Below are 20,555 nucleotides of genomic sequence, written 5' to 3' on the forward strand. Positions count from 1 at the left end.
AAGTATTGCGCATGCGCATTCAACAGAAAGCAGACGAAAACCCCGATGCTTTCAGTAGGCCTGGAAGCCCGAGGAAAATAGCATACGACAGGAGGAAAGACAGAAAATGTGCATTGAGCGACGCGCATGCGTAGGTTCCTCTTGTCAAAGTAAGTCGAGAGAGCGCGCCAGAAGATTGCAGTGGAAATAATTGTGATAATTACAAGCAAACAATTTATATATAATGAAATACGTACTTTTTCTTATTAACAGGGGATGCCGGGCATACCGGCGTTCCCTTACGCTACGCCGCTGATGGTATATAATATACCTATTAAGTTTATTAACAGTATAGAGGCTGGAGAAAATAAGCATCGGAACTTCCACTTGTAAATTATTCATTGTAGCTTTGGAAAATTCAAGATTACTAATAAAAATCCAACTGACCAAAGTAATATATATATATATATATATATATATATATATATATATATATATATATATATATATATATATATATATATATATATATATATATACACGAGGGGCATTCAATAAGTAAAGAGACAAATTGCTATAGTTCAATAAAGATTTATTTCAATCTTTCAAAACTAAGGCTATTTTTCAATATAATCACCCTTTACAGTTATGCATTTGTCCCATCTTTCTTGCAGCTTCCTAATTCCCTTGGCGAAGAAATCTTTCGATTTACCCCGAAGCCACCTTTGCACCGCTGCCTTAACTTCCTCATTGTTAGCAAATCTTTTTCCACGTAGGGCGTCTTTGAGTGGTCCAAACAGGTAAAAATCAGATGGGGCGAGGTCTGGGTTGTAGGCAGGATGAGGTAAGACCTCCCAACCCAATTCTTGAAGCTTATCTCGGGTCAGCTGGGCTGTATGAGGGCGGGCGTTATCGTGCCGAAGAATGACTCCTTTTGACAAGAGTCCACGGCGTTTGCTCCTGATAGCTGGTTTAACTTTGTGTTCTAGCATCTCAGAATAGTATAGGCTATTGATAGTTCGCTGATCTTCAAGGAAATCGCAATAGATTGGACCCTGTGAGTCCCAAAAGATGGTCAGCAGCACTTTACCAGCGGAAGGTTGAACCTTGAATTTTTTGGGAACTGGAGAGCTATTGTGTTTCCACTCCATACTCTGCCGTTTGGTCTCAGGGTCGTAGTGATGGATCCAGGCCTCGTTGCAAGTCACTATTCTTTCAAAAAAAAAAAAGCGTCCCCTTCAATCAAACTTCGTTGCGTTAAGGCTTGAGAAATGGAAAGCCTTGATTCTTTATAAGCGTCAGTAAGCTATCTGGGAACCCATCTGACACACGATTTTCTGTACTTTAAAATGTTCCTAATGACATTGTGAACAGTTCCAACACTTACTTAAACTTCCTCAGCTATCATTTCAACAGTAATTCTTCTGTTATCACGAATAAGTCCGTCAATCCTCGATTCCAACGAAGAACCAGAAACTTCCACTGGACGTCCACATCGGGGTTCATCACCTACACTTGTTCGGCCACTTTTAAACCGATCAACCCACTTGTACACATTCGCACGGTTCATACAACTGTTACCGTACTGTCTCAACATTCAAAAAAATTTCACTTGGTTTTACACCTTCTGCGACTAAAAACCTAATGACTGAGCGCTGTTCTTCTAAGGTGCAATCTTCTAGAGGACTTGCCATGATGGATTGATATTTTTGAAGTTATGTTGACATAAAATTACGAAACAGCAGATCAGAACATATCCCAAGGTTGCCAGCTAACACCCCTGAAACAAAAAAAAAAAAATTGATTAGTGTTAAAAATATAGACTTTGTCTCTTTACTTATTGAATTATCCTCATATATATATATATATATATATATATATATATATATATATATATATATATATATATATATATATTAAGATTATATATTTGTGTTACAGTTTCGGCTATGTAACATAGTCTTTCTCTCATAATGTGTCTGAGGAAGGCTATGTTACATAGCCGAAACTGTAACACAAATATATAATTTTTAATATATATACGGAACTTCCAATCAAATGACAAAAGAGTCGTCATAGGCTTCTCATGAAGAGGTAAGATATTATTCAGTAAAAAAAAATCAAATAAAATACATAAGGACTATAAAATTACACCGGCACAAATATATTTAAGAACACACAATAGGAATTCACGGATCTGGTCCAAAGTTAGTACACTAGAAGAAAACCATGGTAGGTAATACTATTCCCAACATATCATTCATGGCACATCCCGAACATGTTACAAAACATACAGTAGGCCTTCTTATCTTAATATAACGTGCAGCCAGATAAGTGTTCGGGCACGTAGCCAGTCAAATGCTTAGCCTGTATCTGTCTAGGAGATCGTCACAAGAGGATTACTGTAAAATTTTATTGAAGAACCTCATCATATTCTGAAGAGTTTTTATTTTTCATTTTTACTGTAGCACTTACGATTTCTTGACTAGTTACTGGATGTAAAAAATGAGTTGTCTAAAATATTAGCATTTTGCCTACGTACGTATTGTTTGCTAGATAATTTCGTGTTAACTTTATTAGTCATGAGCTTTTCCACATTATTTGTAGTCATTAGTAGCATTAGCAATTTCAGTCGATTTCCTAACAACTTTATTTTATCGTAGAAGAGGATTTTCGTTTTCCAGATTCTTTTCGAATTACATGTAGCTTTCATTTTATTGGAAGCTTTCCCGTTATAAGTATCATTTTCTAACATTTTTGAGTGTTTTATAACGATATGGAAAACTATTCTGTACATCTAATAGTATCGTTTAAGCACGGGAGTAATGCAATGTCGAGATATCTTCTGTAAATAGTGCATCGTTTCGAAAGAAACTATTACTACGGAAGTTTTCTATTTCGAACTGAGATTTGACGACTTATTTATCTCAAACTTTCCTTTAGGAAATGCGATATTAAAATAATAAGTAAATATACCTAAAAGTGAATTAAATTGGTCATTAACATTGCATTTATTACATGAATCTTCCCATGCTTCAGTTTTCAACAAGTGTCTGAAATAATATGCTATGTTAAGATCTGTAGATGATAGGCTTTCAAACCATTCTATGTCAACGTTTACGCCATTTTTGGTTAATTAATACAGTGCAAAAATGCAAAAGTTTAGCGTTATGGTCAGAATAGCCTATATTAATACATCAACATGATATTTTAAATCATAGCGTTGTATCATAATTTGATCGAGAGCGGACATTTTTGTTCTGTCTATTTGGATAGGAATATCTACAACAGGATTCAGATTAAATGATATGCAAAGCGAAATGAGATCTCCTCTTTTCTTCTATAGTTTGGTAAAAAGGTCAAATTAATCTATACCCAGATTACTAATGATTTTTGAGAAGACGAGAATTAAGACAGGAGCGTTTCTAGTCTATTCAGGAACTTATTGATATTACTGTCTGGCGTACAGTAGAGACAAATAAGGATTAGATTTTGATCATAAAATTCAAATGCTACAGGTTTGAAACCTTTTTCTTCGTTTAACGCAAGGGATTTTTTTAACCATTTGGCATGAAGGTGCTTTGACGAATATAACAATATCACCACGAGACATATTTTTCCTACAATAGTACTCTGATAATGTGAAAACTGGGGCTATCTCAATTTCTTTATTCAACCAGTGCTCTAATATTCACAACACATCAGTTTGACATAATTCTTTTTCCAAGAGAGTTTTTAATTCAGTTAATTTATTTCTTAACCTTTGAACATTATAGTGTAGGATTTGGAGATTAATTTATCTCGACTCTTTTACATCTGATACTTTTTGATTAGGAACATTAATTTGATAAATGATATTATCATCCATATCATTTAAGTTCGGAATACTACAAGATATAACAAAATAAATCTTACTTTACATTTACTTTTATATTACTTATCCGAATATTCTTCAGGTTCATATAGAGCAAGTGATTTCTACAGAACTGGTAACCTATATTAAAAAAAAAAAGCATTTGATGCCTCAATAATCCAGTTACAGACCTTACTCTTACCACGTACATTTGAGTGCAAGCCATGGTTAGTGTAACCTTATCTACGTAGTGAAGTTTAACTTAAAAAAATCTAGAATGACTCTACTTTTCAGAAATTAGATTTTTCACTTGGATGTTGAATTCAAATATTGATCCGTTTATTATCACACAGTTCGGTTTGTATGAACAATCAATCTATAAGCTCTTGATTATCAGGATTAAAATTATGGAAACTTTTTTTGTCTGTCAAAGTGGAATGATATGGGAGATTTCAATGCAGTTGTGGGAGAAAAACAGGAAGGTAGTAGACTATGTTATGATTCAGGACAGGTATCGGAATACTTAAAGAACGCGAAGACCCTTCCCTGGGCTGATATTTTCTCTGATCATAATCCAGTGCTGCCGAAGTAGATATTCAACTGAAAAATGTAGGCAGAAGAAAAGTAGGCAACAAAGTGTTGAATACTGAAAAGTTGAAAAACGAGGAAATGAGAAATCTTTTCGTTGAAAAATTCGAAGGAAAATATTCAAACGAAGAAAGAATAGGCGCAGGTAGCAACGCACAGTGGGAACATATTAAACTTTACTTACAGCAGACTGCAGAAGAAGCAGTAGGTTACCGCGAACACAAAACGGCTAAGAAACCATGGGTTACAGAGCAGATGTTGCAGAAAATGAGGGAAAGGAAGACGTGGAAACAGGTTGATACAGAAAAGGGCAGAAAGATATACAGAAAGTTAAATAATGAGTTACGAAGAGAAACAGACAGAGCGAGGAAAGAGTTTCACAAAAGAAAATGCGAGGACATAGAAGAATTAGAAAGAACTGGGAAATATGATGAAATGTACAAGGTGATGAAATCTATGGAATTTCAGAGGAAACAAGGGGGAATTACGATGGCAGAAGAAAATAAGAATGGGAAGGTAGTCAGCGAGATAAATGAGATCATAGGAAGATGGAAAGAATACATTGAAGACTTATATGAGAGTAGGAATAGACCGTGTAGCCTAAATGTTGAAGTAGAAAATGAAGTAGGATAGGATGATAAAGGATTTAGTATTCTTCGGGATGAGTTAAAAAAGTCTATATCCGAGATTAGGAATGGAAAGGCAACCGGGGTATATGACATACCAATCGAATTCATTAAAAATGTGGGAGACAAAAGAAAAGAAAGAATTGTTTCGACTATGCAATGAAATATATGAAACAGGAGAGTGGCCAAAAGACTTTCTGAAGACTATCATGATACCGATGGCTAAGAAATCGAACACAAAGAGATGTGAGGATTATAGAACTATTAGTCTCATATTTCATGCAGCTAAAATTTTGCTCCGAATACTGAACAAAAGGTTATATGGAAGAACAAATGAAGAAGTTGAGGAGGGGCAGTTCGGGTTCAGAAGAGGTAAGAGCACAAGAGATGCTACTGGATTATTAAGGGCGGTCTGTGAAAGATTATAGAAAAAGGAAAGAAGTATATGGGTTTATTTATTGATCTAGAAAAGGTTTTTGACCGCGTGAATTTGAATTGTTGTTGGGAGTTCTAAAGAAGATAGGATTGGAATGGGAAGATCGAAGACTCATACGAAACTTATACATGAACCAACAAGTAAGTGTTAGGATAGAGGAAGAACTGACGGAAGAGAGTGCAATTGGAAGAGGAGTTCGACAAGGATGCTGCCTCTCGCCAACACTATTTAATGCCTATTTAGAAGAGATAGTGAAAAAGAGTCTACATGATGATGAGGGCATTTCGGTAGGAGGTAGAATGATTAGATGCATAAGATTTGCAGACGATATGACGCTTGTTGCAGAATCTGAAAAGGAAATTGGTAAAATTTTAGAAAACCTGAGGATGGCCTTTGAAGAATATGGGATGAAAATAAATGTTAGAAAAACGAAAACCATGGTGATTGAAACGAAGAGGTCTGTATCAAATATAAAAGTGGGAAAGGAGAAAATAGAGCAAGTGAATAATTTTCGGTATCTGGGTACTATTCTTAGTAATGACATGAAGAGCTAACGTGAAATAAAAGCAAGGATAGGAATGGCGAAAGAAGCCTTTAGGAAGAAGAGAAGTCTGTTTTGTGGGACCTTAAATAAAGAGTTGAGAAAAAGACTCATAAAATGCTTCGTGTGGAGTGTTGTACCGTATGGGGCGGAAACGTGGACATTACGTAAAGGTGATGAAAAACGACTGGAAGCATTCGAAATGTGGGTGTGGAGAAGAATGGAAAGAATTAGTTGGGTCGAGCGAAAAACGAATGAGAGAGTGTTAGAAATGGTGGGGGAGAAAATAACACTTTTAGGTATTGTTAAGAAGAGGAAAAGGAACTGGTTGGGACATTGCTTAAGAAAAAAATGTATCATGAGGGATGTCCTAGAGAGTGTGGTGGCGGGAAAGAGAGGGAGGGGGCGAAGGAGACTACAATTAATGGATGATATAAAAACAGAAAGATCATATGTGAAGACGAAGAGGTTATCGGAGGACCGTGGAATATGGAAGTTTCTCAGCTGCTGCAAGTGACCTGCCAGTAAGGACAAAATACCTATGATGATGATATTTATAAACTTTCCCCTTTATTGAACTGTACTCGATACAAAAACTAATTGGTAGCCAAAGGATACACATTGACCTTCAGCTGATCGACCTTCAGCTTGAAGCAAAATCTTAACCAGTTGGGGCGTTTAATAAATTAATTCTGTGATTTTCACCTATGAGATTTTTGCCCATTCTTCATGAAAACATTGGAGAAGTTCTCCACGAGAAGCGAATCTTGGGGACACCATCTAATAGCACAACCTACAATAGCCCAAACATGTTCAATTGTTTCATATCTAGGAACTGGTTGACCTATGGCAGTTTTCGAATACCATTTTGTTTCTGGTAGATTTGTGTATGGGGGGGGCAATATGACAAGGTGTGCCATCCATCATAAATAGAATTGTTGTTTCTGGAAGCAACCCAGTGGAAAATATCGGTAGCAGAGCCCTCTGCAAAATGTCCATGTATCAGTTGCTATCTTGCTATTGAACGTGTCAATGTGTTCCGTGAAATTAATTTCCTTAGAACAGAAACATTATTCATAACACATTCAAATTCTTTAATAAATAAAATTTTCAGTATTTAATAACATTTTCACTTTGATAACATTTAATAACTTCCATCTTTGAATAAAATAATTTATTTTTACAATCTTCGTATTTTATCCCTTTTTCATGAACTTCTAACTGTAAGAGATCTTTTTACTTCTGGATAACTTTCATACATCTAAATTGTAGTAATCTATTATCATACTAGATTTATACCTTGAGCAATATACCTACTTTTTTGTTTTCCTCAATTGAAACTATTATTTCGCTTGCCTTTTGTGTTAGATTATAATAAATACATTCATCTGTAATAGGTGGACTTCCTATTGCCTTCATCTCTCAAGTACAAGAAATGGGTTGAAGAACAGAAAATGCTAGAGGAAGAGAAAAAGAATGAAGAAAATAGGAAACCATCTGTGTCGGTAAGGAATAGATTTCTTTTAAACAGCAACCAATAGTACACTAACAGACATATCTCACAGTAGTGAAAGCAGCAACTTTTTTTTTCAAGCAATTTTTTAAGTCACTAAATAATTTTAAAATATTACTTTTCTAGACATAGTGTTGTCAATAATTATAAGAAGTCAGAAGAAAAAGAACAAATATTTCTAAAAAGTTATTTATTAATGAAAAGTACAATAATATTATTAGAGCTAGTAATATTTCAATATTCTAGTATACTCTTTGCTTACTAATGACAGGAAAAGACAGTAGTTTTCGGAAAATTTTTATGTCAATGTGATTGTATTGCGAAATCAAGAATCATTGTAATTACAAGGAACGTACATACAGCGTTTTTCATCGTATTCAAAACATTCCTGATACTCCTTGACATGTAGCTACTTGCATCTAAAAGAAATCCTTGCAGAATTACGAATATTTGTTAAATTGCTTATGTGTTACGATACAATAGGAATCATATGCAGTAACTAAAGGAATAAACCTTAATCTTCCGTTTAATGAAAAATTTCAGTGGCAAAGGTTCTTTGCCTCCGTTTGGCAGTACATGAGAAAATAACTAGACTCTTTGATATTACAGTATGCGGCAAAACAAACAGTACTAAAATCACATCGTTGGCATTTATTTATTTATTTATTTGTTATACAACATAATGAAACATAAGAAATGATGTCAAATGGATGTCAACTAAACGTTACTCAACCCATATTGTAAATTTAAGAAGACTCGTGCCTGCATATTCTGTGTTCAAAATGTTGACCATTACATCGCGCACATTCTTCGTAGCGTTCCTATAGATCGATGGACATGTTAATGAACACGGGTTGCTGGAACGACAGAACAATGAGCGAATCTTCTCTCTGATTTACGGCATACTGGTAGGAGGTTATTTGTTCGAAAAATTGCTTCCTGCAGCATACCCCATATGTAGGCGTCTTGAGCCCTGAGGCCAGGGGAGTGGGAAGGATATGGAAAACCCATTTTGCGGGAAATTAAGTGATGTCCAAACTCTCGTGGGCAGAAGGACAAGTGACTCAGTTGCAATGTTCCTTCTTTCTGCATCCATTGTTATTGTAACGACGGACTTTTGGTGGGGCGGAAACCGCGCAAAAGATGCAAGAATGGATCAATAATCAACTGGCGATCGATGTAGCATCAAGGTACACATGGCTTTCATCACTGAACCATATGTTACTAATGAAGACTTCATGTTCATATGCCATAGCTTCAGAGCAATACAGTAGACGTGGGCGCTCATCTCCTGCAGTGAGATGTTGCTTCACACCGTATGAGCGGAAATAGTGCTCGTCAATAAACACCTTCTTCTCTGTTGTAAGTAACATTATCTTTTCGCCAACTGCACACTAAGCTAGTCCACACACGATTGAGCACACGTGTGGCGCTCATAGCTCATACCATGTTGCATCTGCATTTGAATTTCAGTACTGTTTGTTTTGTCGCATACTGTATATGCAAATTTTCATTAAACGGAGAATTAATGTCAGTCTTTTTCTTAACTAAACATTTGTTACTTTACAAAACATTCCTAATGGATTTTTTGTTAGATAACTTGAAGGTCTATTTTAGTATCCTTGCGATGTCACTATGGCTGTTCATAAACCCTTGTATCCAAGTCAATCCTTTAATTAATTTTCTATTTTTTTCCCCTACAAAAACTAGTACTTTTGTAATAATATTGTATTACACATTTTAGGATAACATTTCTATCAAGAGAGATGGGTACATGACTATTATTAAAATATAGATTCCAAAACTGCTTCCACTATATCACAAAGAAATTGCCAATACTTGTTTCTGTGAATGTGGAAAAAAATATTGTTCTGATCTTACGGTACATGTTGTATTATGGCTTACAGCTCAGATAACGCAGATCAACTTTTATTTGGTCAGTAGTATGGAGATTTAATATATATTTGATGGAATTGTCAAACAGATGGCACTGGCGTGAATATAACTACTCCTCAAATGTATTATTCTCAGAAACTATTAGAATTTTTGATTTTGTAAACATGCTTTAAAAAGAGTGGAACAATGAAGTTTTCCAGAATAAACCATTTTTACAAAGGATGGCTCCCATTTCTAGTCATTATTACTTTGCTTTTACATTAATTCTACCTGTTGACAATTTTGTGAACTATTTGAAGCCTGGACCTAGCTGTACAGATGGCATTTACTCACCTGAATTATGTGTGCTTATAACAAAAGATACCGTTTAAAGAAAGTGAGATACACCAATGTATTTAAGGTAAAACATAATGTAACGTAGCAAAGCGCGAGGGTAAGGAGATACAAAATATTACTTGACCTGTTTGTAAATAACAACATGTTTTCGATATTAAACAACAGTAGATATTTTTTGAAATTTTGCAACACTAAAGCATTCTCATTTGTTAATAGCATCTAATAAGGCGTGTCAGGTGTCAGAAATATTATTTTCAAAGATTTAAACGGTGATTCCAATATAGAGTATAACACGCTATCAGACAAGTTGAATTTCTATTCTAAGTTAATAATTATAATGTTAACATAGATCGTTACTTCACCTACTCTAAAAATTGTTTAGTTGAAGTAATAATGTGCAAATATAGTGCAAAGATATCTTTCAATATTTCTGGATGTACTTAAGTATAGTTTGCTTCTCATACGTATTTCATACACAAGATATCAACGATTAATCATTTTTACAGTATAGTTTTGGCTGTCAACGACAGAATTTATCAACTATATGTGTGTGTATATTTCTCATGTCTCTTTTAATATAGGTATAATAGAAAAGTCTTCATTAGAAATTTAAAAAAATGCTAAGCGTAACTTTATGAATACAATTGAACTATTTCAGGTTAATTAAGTTAATTTTATTTCCTACATATATCATTTTTTCACTAAAATAGAAAGATGCAAAGGACAAAGAAGGTAATAAGAAGAATGGAAAAAAAGAAGAGGAAGAAAGAGCAAAAAGCAAAAAAGACATTGATAAAAAAGAGTCCATCAAAGAAGAAGAAGAGCAAGAGGAAAAACGACTAGATCCTAACTGGATCAACTATCAGGTGAAAGATAATAATAATAATAATAATAATAATAATAATAATAATAATAATAATAATAATAATAATAATAATAATAATAATAATAATAATAATTGCTATTATACAACAATATTCATCAACATTCTGTTCAGAGTGAAATGAAGTGAACTGAGTTTCGGAGAATGATTTAAATGCGTATAATATATGTTCATTTGTGTCTGTGGAAATGTTCCAAGTACCTTATCATGACTATGCATTGACAAATTATTTACAAGTACATACCTTACTTGTACATTATGTTGTAGAATTACAGATGATCCTATTCCTAGTAGCAAGGAAGTTTTCGGCCAGTTGGAGCGTACTTGGCTTTTGGCTTTCTATGCTTGCACCTGAAACGCATACTTTCATACAATCTGCCTTTTGTTGTACTTGCAAGCATAGCATCACTGGCCGTTCATTGGCCATTGACTTGACTTGTAAAACGCTTGCGTCAAGCTTGAATAGAACACTTAATGCAAGGTTGACCCCATGTAACTTCGTTAGTGGAATCCAGCTTGCGGCATGCTTGCACGCTTTCCAATCAAGCTGAATGCAAGCTTTGCCGACTTACAGCAAACGGTTTGCAAATTGTCTCTACTACTAGCGATGATATGAGTCATGTTGATGGCACACCTGAGTATTAATACATTATAACGTTAATGTTCAGATTGGATGCAGGTTGGATATGGTGTCTTTTTCCTACTACAATCTAAAGTTGCAAATGCCGCAACTTAGAGATTCCAAGTGGTCTTTTCCTCGATTAATGCTGAGATAAGAGACTCGCTGTACACTTGGCGAAATAGTGGGTACGTGTACCTACAGGAATATACTTGTAGAATCATCCTTGTCAATGCATAAGTTTACACGATGACGTTGTGCGAGAGTAGTTGACATCGGTACGTGGAAACAAATTCAAAAACAGAATTAAAAAGCAGTTCTTACAGATAAAGAATTCTTAAGTTAATCACAAATTAGTTTAGAAATATCCAAGGCTTTCTTTTACCATCCTTTGCAGGTTATTTTGAAGAGTAATAAAGTAAGAGTACAATTAAGGGCAAAAGTTTAACCATTATTATTATTATTATTATTATTATTATTATTATTATTATTATTATTATTATTATTATTATTATTATTATTATTATTATTATTATTATTATTATTATAACGTAATTTCATAATATTAGGAGCTTTTAATGCTGAAGGAATTGACTGAAACACAAGTACACTAATCTCTAGCAATTCTTACGGTAAGAAAAAACGGAAAAGTTATTAGAACTAAGCACCATTCTTCAATTAAATCAAATGAACAAGTCATATGATAATAGGAATCAGAATAGAGTACAATCTTTTGTTCATAAATTTGCAAAACAGCACAATAAATCATGATGTTGCTGCACTAGCAAAAGTTGGTCTTTTTCATCCATAATTTGTACACCCCAGGAAAATAATAAAAATAACGATTCTAAGAAGAATATATATTGCACCATTAATTATGATTTTTAAAAAGCTGGCTTCTATAAGATATATTACGAAATAAAGGCAATAGGTGAAATGAGGGATCATGCAAGTAATACCGACGACATGGCAAAAAACTTGTATGATAAAATATATAATAATATCCCTTATAGCCTTTGATCATAATATCCCTTAGGGATTATATAATAATAACACAAAATAGAAGGATCTATGGATGAGCACAGATCTAAAATCATTAAGAAATAAAAAAGAAAATACTTTGTAAGAGCTAAATAATAAGATTGGGTATCAAAAGTACTCTAAATTGAGAAAGACTGTTATAAAAAGAAATATCGTGAAAAAAGAGAATTGTATTTTTCTACTTCGAAGAAGAGTATTATTAGTAAGGGATATTTTCGTATGTTTCTGAAGAACATTTAAAAAATCGAATAACAAAATAATTCAAAGGCAGATAAAGTATCATAATGTATCAGAGACGCACACGATTGACATTATTGATTTTTTTCAAAATGTTTTATATATTTTTTTTAATTAGAGTCTAATCAGTATACAAAATTTAACGTTTGAAGTTGAGAAAATTTAGTAACAGCTTACGTACGCCGATTTTTATTCCAAATATCTTGGAAACTGATGTAATTCAAACAGTTAGAAATATTAAAGGGAATACTACCCGTGAACCCTCTAATATTTCGTAATATGTAACTAGAGCCTGTAGTTATGATATAGCAACAAATTTATTGAACATTTTTAATATTTAACTAAAAAAACTGGAATATTTCCTCCTTCGAAATGGATACAAATATATGTTGTGCGTTCGTAACGTAGTTCTTTTTGCCATTGATGATGACAACAATTTTTCCATTCCTTGTATATACATTCTTGGGGGCGAACTTCTTAAGTGCCTTTTGCAGTAGCTGCAATCGTGAACTACATAAATCTTCTCTTATCAAAATTCCAGAGTTCTTTAGTTTCCGTTTCTGATTAAACACTTTAGCCCGTGAGCAATAACTAACAAATTTAACAATAATTGGCCGTGTACTACCAGGCTTTTTCTGTCCTACTCTATGAGGCAGCAGAAAGGAGAGTGAAATTAACAGATAACAACATCGTTTTTATGAAAAATGAGGATCAGAAACGGTTTCTTTTGCAAATAGTGAAGGCTCATAGATAATATTTTCCTAGATGTGACAAAAATGAACTGTGTAGCATTTAAGATTGAAAACCTATTGAAAACTTACCATGAAGCTATTACATAAATAAGGGATATTTCAATTTCTTCCAAGTTATAATTTTTCTTTTTCCTCATAATGGTTTATGAATCATCTTGATGGGAAACATTATTTCTAGTCCATGGGGAAACAAAGATTTAACTTTCTCTAGCAGTTTGTTTGCAATTTATGTAAAATACTTCCAAATTCTTACAAATCTGTGGTCCATAACTACAATAAAATAAGATTACATCGAAGCATTTCGTTTTTCAAACGTAAGAACTCTTACATGATTATTGGTAGCTTGAAAATAATACCAGATTTGTGCTTCTGGGAAAACGCCACCTCAAAATATGTCACATGACCCTCTTCCTATTTGAAAAGTTTGACCTGAATTCAAGATGGCGAACTTCAAGATAGCCACCATGATAATCCTATACAAGACTAGGTTGTTCTCTTCCTCTAGTTCCATTATCCAAGATATCTCCCCATTCCCTTAAGCCGTTCCTAAATTACAAGATTTTATTCCAGATTTTCCTCACATACTATGTATTGTAATCTGATTCAAAACTTTAGGTCGCTTGAGACACCATTTAAAATTATTCAATGGATCTAATTTTTTTCTGGCTTAATTTGGTCCCATATGGAACCATTTTAGGGGGTTCGTCTAAGGAAATTCCTGAATTTATTTTTCCCCATACAAAATAAGGACCAACCTAATATATATATATATATATATATATATATATATATATATATATATATATATATATATATATATATATATATATATATAGGGTGATTCCTGACACCAAGATAAGACAAAAAGTATAGACCATCCTGGGTGCACGAATGCTTCCTTTCGGAGTTATAAGCTGCCGAAAACATGAAAATATGAACTTTAAAGGTTCATAGCTCCAATACTGTGAGATCTACCGTAGTAGGGTCAAGACTTCACTTTGGAACTAATATGTGCCCTACCCAAAAATACATGTTTCAGAATCCTAATGTACTCACGAAGCAATTTTTATAGAGGGAGTTTGGCTCCGGTCATATAATTTGAAGTCCTCTCCAACTGCCTCTACACAACTTGTTACGGAAGTACCGCAGGATTCTGAAACATGGATATTTGAATAGGGCACTTACTCGTTCCTAAGGGAAGTCTTGACCAGACTACGGTAGGTCCCATAGTCTTGGAGCTATGGACCTTTAAATTATTTTTTTTTCATGTCTTTGGCAGCCCATAACTCCGAAAGAAAGCATTTGTGCACACAGGATGGTCTATACTTTTTGTTTTATCTTGGTGTCAGGAATCACCTCCCAAACGGTGTCGGTGTTGTTTTGAAACACCCTATATATATATATATATATATATATATATATATATATATATATATATATATATATATATATATATATATATATATAGGGTGTTAATGAACTATACTGACAAACTTTAAGAGGTGATTCCTCTCATCAAAATAAGATAAAGAGTTCATATGGACCTATGGCGAAAAGTGCATAGTTTTAGAGCTAGGGCTATCCAAAATCTCGAAAAAGCCAAATTTCAAGAGACCCTATTTCGAATTCGAGAGCCTGTGGATGGTGGTTCTTATCAGCATAAAGGAAGTCACGGATATGCAATCCAAAAATTATTTACTATAAGTAAATACTCCAAAATTAATATTTTTCTCATGTTCTTAAGTAAGAAAATGAGATAAGTCTCATGTCTGTATGTGGCACAGTTTTCTTCACAATAAGCTAGCATGAGATGCGACTTTATACTATAAATTAAATACTTTCCATTTATGTAGACATGAAATGTAGAAATATAAACTTCAATTGTCAGAATCGTGTGCAAACATTTTGGGAATTATTGCACCCATAATGCTTATAAATTGTGTACCTACCACATTATGCAAAATTGTTTCAGAAATAAGCATTTTTACGCATAAAATGGCTAGATTTTGAACTGCTAGGTTATAAGCCATATTGTAGATTCAAAACATTTTTTGTGTATGTAGGATTATAAGTGAGTTATAGTAAAATTTGGAATGTTGAATTTTATTCAATGAAGACCAACAAGCAACATACATGACTTTAAATTACAATACAATCCATCAACAACTCATCTGATTTGTAAAAGTCAACAGCCATATTATCAGTTGAATTGAAATAAGTCATCATCGATGACGTCGCAGCTAGCTAAGGCTCTGGAACTGGATGTACCATAACTGGGTTGTGGATTGGGTGTGTTTGTGTAGATTGCCATTGTTCTGATTTTCGTAGTACTTCTTTCGGCAAGTCACAGTCCTTACAAACACTTTTTATTTCTCCGTACACTCACATGAATAATCATGATTGCATTGAGAGTTTTCAAGCAAATTAGATATCCTATTTGTTACCTTTGGCTTGAATATCCCGAACAATCACAATCTCTGTGGCTTCAAGAAGCGAACAGTTTACTAAATTTGTATTAGAATCCGTGCATTCTTGCAATGAAATGGGAAAAGTAAAATAACTTAAAAAATAGCAAACGGGGCCGTTAAGGGAGCGACATTTCAATTCTTTCGGAGTCGATAAGCATTGGTAAGTATTTGTAAATCTGTGGGGACACCGAAGAAGAATGAAAAGTGTTGCGTAATAAAACACCCTCTGTCTAGAGAAATCAATTAATACGATAATATATAATGACAATTAGGCAAATTTTTAAAAATTATACTTTATTTTTAAAGGAAAAGTATTTTAGAATTAACTTAACTGCTAATAAAAATGCCAAACGTTGCAAAAGAGTTTCGTAAAATAAGCTATATTTAAGGCTATAAGCATTTCTTACATTTGTGTGGCTAAATGCCTCTCCGAATATGCTAAATATAGCCAAAACAGGCTAAATTGGCATCAATGGTGAAGACGTGTTTAGCCCTCATATATTCATCAATTCTTGTCCAAACACGTTACTTCCCAGACAGTTACAAATTAAGTTGATACGGATGAAGTAATTTTGTGGTGTTGGCATTTCACCCCTGAAGAAAGTTGTCTCAACTCTTAGACCCAGAGAAATTGAATATTTTCATGTTAGTATACATCAGAAGTATCAGTATTGCAAATTATAAAAATTTGCTGAATTGCCACAGCCGGTATCGATCTCGCGTCCCCAACATTACGAAACTAACGCTTAAGCCACTACTCTAAGACATAACTGTTCTGGAAGAAGGAAAAAATGGAGCTGCAGTGAAGTCAGTAACAGAGCCGTAGCTAGAGATTTCGGCGCCCGGGGCGAAGTAGAATTCGGCGCCCCTTACACTCACCTTACCAATAATTATGATATATATATATTTCAGGAAAGCAGCTTTTGTTGTTATGGTACACTGAATTTTTATTAATCTTCTTGGAAGACCATTGCACGAACCAAAAACGATCGTTATGTATCCTTTTTCAAGAAGAGTCTTATTTTGGACTTTTTGTTAAACTTGACAAAAGTATCTTTGGTTGTATACAGATTCACTAGGAGAACAGTTATGAAGAGTTACTACTATTTACAACGTTTCATACTATCGATAAGAAATGAAATTTTAATATATTAAAAACTATGTGCTTTTAAATTGTTCGAAATGGGTGACAGTATTAATTTCCAGTAATAAATGTAAAATTTTAAATTTTATTCTCTATGTGACCACATCAATAGCATTTTAATTTCGATCTTTTTACGGTAAGAAATATTTTGTAAAATGTAATGGAAATTCAGAAGGAGCCTTCTTTGTGAATTTCTAAGTATTGATCGATGGTGGTGAACAAAATGTTCAATTTTTGTACTTAAAATCCAAAATATACTTTGGCTACTACATACTGTATGTCTGAAATTATAGTAATTACTTAATTTCTTAATGAATTAAAGTTCCGAATTTAAGATACTTATTATTAATTAACATATTAAAATACACTAACACGTACATATATAAAGAGTGTGTATACTTATGTTTTGTATGTACGTAGATAGATAAAAACATCACACAACTAGACACGTATGCACAAAATAATATGCTGGCGATACAAAAAGTTGATGAAAAAATGACCCTAATAAATTCCTCCAAATTGGAAGCATTTGATATGTCAACGAAATTTAAAAATAAGTCATTGGTAGTGATAAGTGTCGGCAAAAGTCGAACTTCGTTGGGCTAAGTTCTGATCCCTTAAGCCCCTATTCTATTGTAGTTCGAAAATGTTATTGTTCCCCTCGTTTACCTTTTTTTTTTTAATATTCCCTCGCAAACAGCAGTTTGAATGTGTCTCTTCACTCTTCTCACTTTCATACCTTCATTCTCACCGTCGCACAGTGGGACCAAACTAGGCAATTCTTAGCAAAAACTCGAAGAATGAAGTAAAAGATTGACTCGATATAATTTGTTGTAATGAAACCTTAATAGTGTACACATAAGATAGTGTGCAGGAAAAGGAGTGATAACAGTTTACAATGAACTCATGGGACGTGTAAATTTGGTTATCCGCCGAAGTCGAAGAGGCGCTGCTTAGTGACAGAAAATAGGAAATTGATTTTGAATGCGACTATTCCTCCATTACGTGTAGAAATTCAGTGGCTGGTAAAGATGGTGACACAACCGACATGTATGTATCGTTTTATATCATATATTTAGAATGTTGATGTGGTGCGTAGTCAATAATCATATTTGGAATGATGCTAATATCATTATCATATTCCTATGATAATCCCCTACTTAATATCATATTTGGAAAATGCTGTGGTACTGATAGCATATAAACTATGGTCAAACGATAGAATGGCATTTTAGTAGAAAATATGGCATAATATGTCTGTGAGTTTTTATATGCCCGTAGCGAAAACATTGTTCTTACTGTATGCAAAGAGTAAACCTGCACATATTTGCACTTTTTGGAAAAATAGCGCATGAAAATGTTTGAGGAAAACCGCCTTCTGGATGCAATGCTGCTTTTGAATTGATTTGGGATGAATGTGAGAATAAGTGTTAGGTTATTAGACGTGTGTTCCACATGTACGCAGTGACAAGGTTGAATATAGGTCGATTCTGGTAATTTTGCCCCCAGGCCTCGTTGGGGCTTCGTCCCCAGGACCCATCTTGATTCCAACATCTAGTCATATTTCTCTGGCATTCACCAACAGAACTAAACTCTAGTCAAACATATTTGATTAATGGTGGCGACATTTTGAAACGCCAATGTTTGCTAAACAATCTATGGACCATAAGGTAGAACCATATTGAAAATGGTGTTGATCAATTCAGTATTTTTATTTTTTATTTTATTTATTTATTTATTTTATTTTATTTTTTATTTTCTGTGACGCGTGCACAGAAGTGTTCCAATCAAGCCCTGAAATGAGCTCACGTAATGCACGATGCAATATATGAAACAACCTGAACAGGTTACTGATGTTTGTAATTCATATATTTAATATATCTGATAATATATTCATATCGAGAACTTGTAATGAGATAATTTTTATGCATTGAAGCGTCCTTGCATCCTCATTGTCATAACGAATCCTCCACAACTTTGACATAATTTTGAGGAGCAAGAACGTTTCTTCAATTTTATTACTCTTCAGTTGTAAAATGAATAAGTACACTTTTTCCTTTCATGCGTAAGAATGTAAGCCAATCATAAATTGGCAAATCAAAGCATATTGCCCATGCGTTTCTTTATGCCAATCATATAATCTGTTATATAATTTAGGCGCGAATATAAGGAATATTTCCTTTTATGATGTAAAACTCTATGTCTTTGATTAAATAATGTCGAAATAATATTATTGTAGCAACTGCACACACTGAACTAATTGGTTTTCTTTCAGTGTTCTGCTTCATATTGCGAATTCTTATTTTTGTCAAGAATTCAGTGCTTTGGCCCCACTGTGTTTCGTGATTAATCCGATCGGGTAGAAAAACGTTTCGAACTGAGCAACCTCATCACTGTCAAAACACCGAACACGACTTTGCTCGTTTCGGATTTTGCAAATGCTCCTGCGTACACTATAAGTCATTCAGTGCTCGGCGCCTTGTATACCACATGTCATTAAGAAATCATCTATAATAACTCTTTAAGTAATAAGTAAAAACTTCTTGTGACTTATTCAAACTCTTGGATTGCGAGCGAAACGAGCAAGAAAATTTTTAAGAAATCTACGTATTTCAATGATAACCGACAGCAATATTGATCCAATAGGGCACAAATACTTTCTGGGGGCGACTCATCTTTAATCATGTCCAACACCACTTTTTCTTTCTCCTTGTTCGTTCGGCGCCCCCTTGCTATCAGCGCCCGGGGCGGGCGCCCCGCTGGCCCCCCCCTTAGCTACGGCTCTGGTCAGTAATTACACATTTTTACGATTCCAGTGTAATAATGCTGAAACTTTCTTATTTCAGTAATGATAAAATAGTAAAGTATTATGCAGAAAGAATAGTCCAGAGAAGTCAACTTGAAATTGACAACTCATATGTACGGAGATGCTGCCGTATGCTCTCCCCTCGAGACCTGATTTTTTACGGCACGGCATTGGACAGATACTAATATTAATTTTATCTCGTGTTTCAGGGCACTGGATTATTTTGTTTTTAAGTTAACTAATTTAACGAACCTTCCTCAGCACTTTGCTTCCTATTTTTACACGTTTTACTCACTTTTACAGTTTTCCCACTAACTCTTTAACAACAGGGACAAAAACATAGAAACATTGAGGAGAGTAAAAATCACAAACACTATTCGCGCGTTCTTCACTTGCGTGAAGTAAAACAATAAAATATGGAGAATTTTTGGTCTTCCATCTTCTATGTAGTGTCAAATCCAGAGTTGGAGTGGGTCAGTGGTTTCTGATTGATTGCAGCTTACGACTGTCCAAACCTTCTGGTGTATGTATTGTGTATTATAGAAGTAATAAAAGAACATTATTACTTTGTTGGAATTGAAGAAGAAAATTGAAGAAGCAGTTGAGGTTAAATTTACATCATGGCAGTCAAGGTGGGACAAAAGGAGCCCTGCGGAGTTTCTAACCCGCTCCTCCTTCTCCTCCTCCTACTACTACTACTTATACTGTGGATTCCTATAGCAAAACTGCACACGTAACGCAATCTTTTTTGGGCATTATTTTCATCTTATTTTAATGAAAAAAGTGTTTTGAGAATTTTAAAAATAAAATATAAAAATAGAAAACTTTCCTTGACCC

General features: G+C 34.0%; 1 protein-coding gene across 1 annotated transcript in view; it reads left to right on the forward strand.

Annotated features, from left to right (window-relative positions):
* Positions 1-20,555, forward strand: part of LOC145686221 (uncharacterized) — a 307,734-nt gene that overhangs the window by 228,891 nt on the left and 58,288 nt on the right. The window contains exons 15-16 of the mRNA XM_081759284.1: positions 7,421-7,528; positions 10,479-10,634. Of these exons, the coding sequence (XP_081615410.1) occupies positions 7,421-7,528; positions 10,479-10,634 (264 nt within the window). The remainder of the gene's footprint in view (positions 1-7,420; positions 7,529-10,478; positions 10,635-20,555) is intronic.

Source organism: Thermobia domestica, chromosome 5, assembly GCF_964235325.1.
Source record: "Thermobia domestica chromosome 5, izTheDome1.hap1.1, whole genome shotgun sequence".
NCBI lineage: Eukaryota > Metazoa > Arthropoda > Insecta > Zygentoma > Lepismatidae > Thermobia > Thermobia domestica.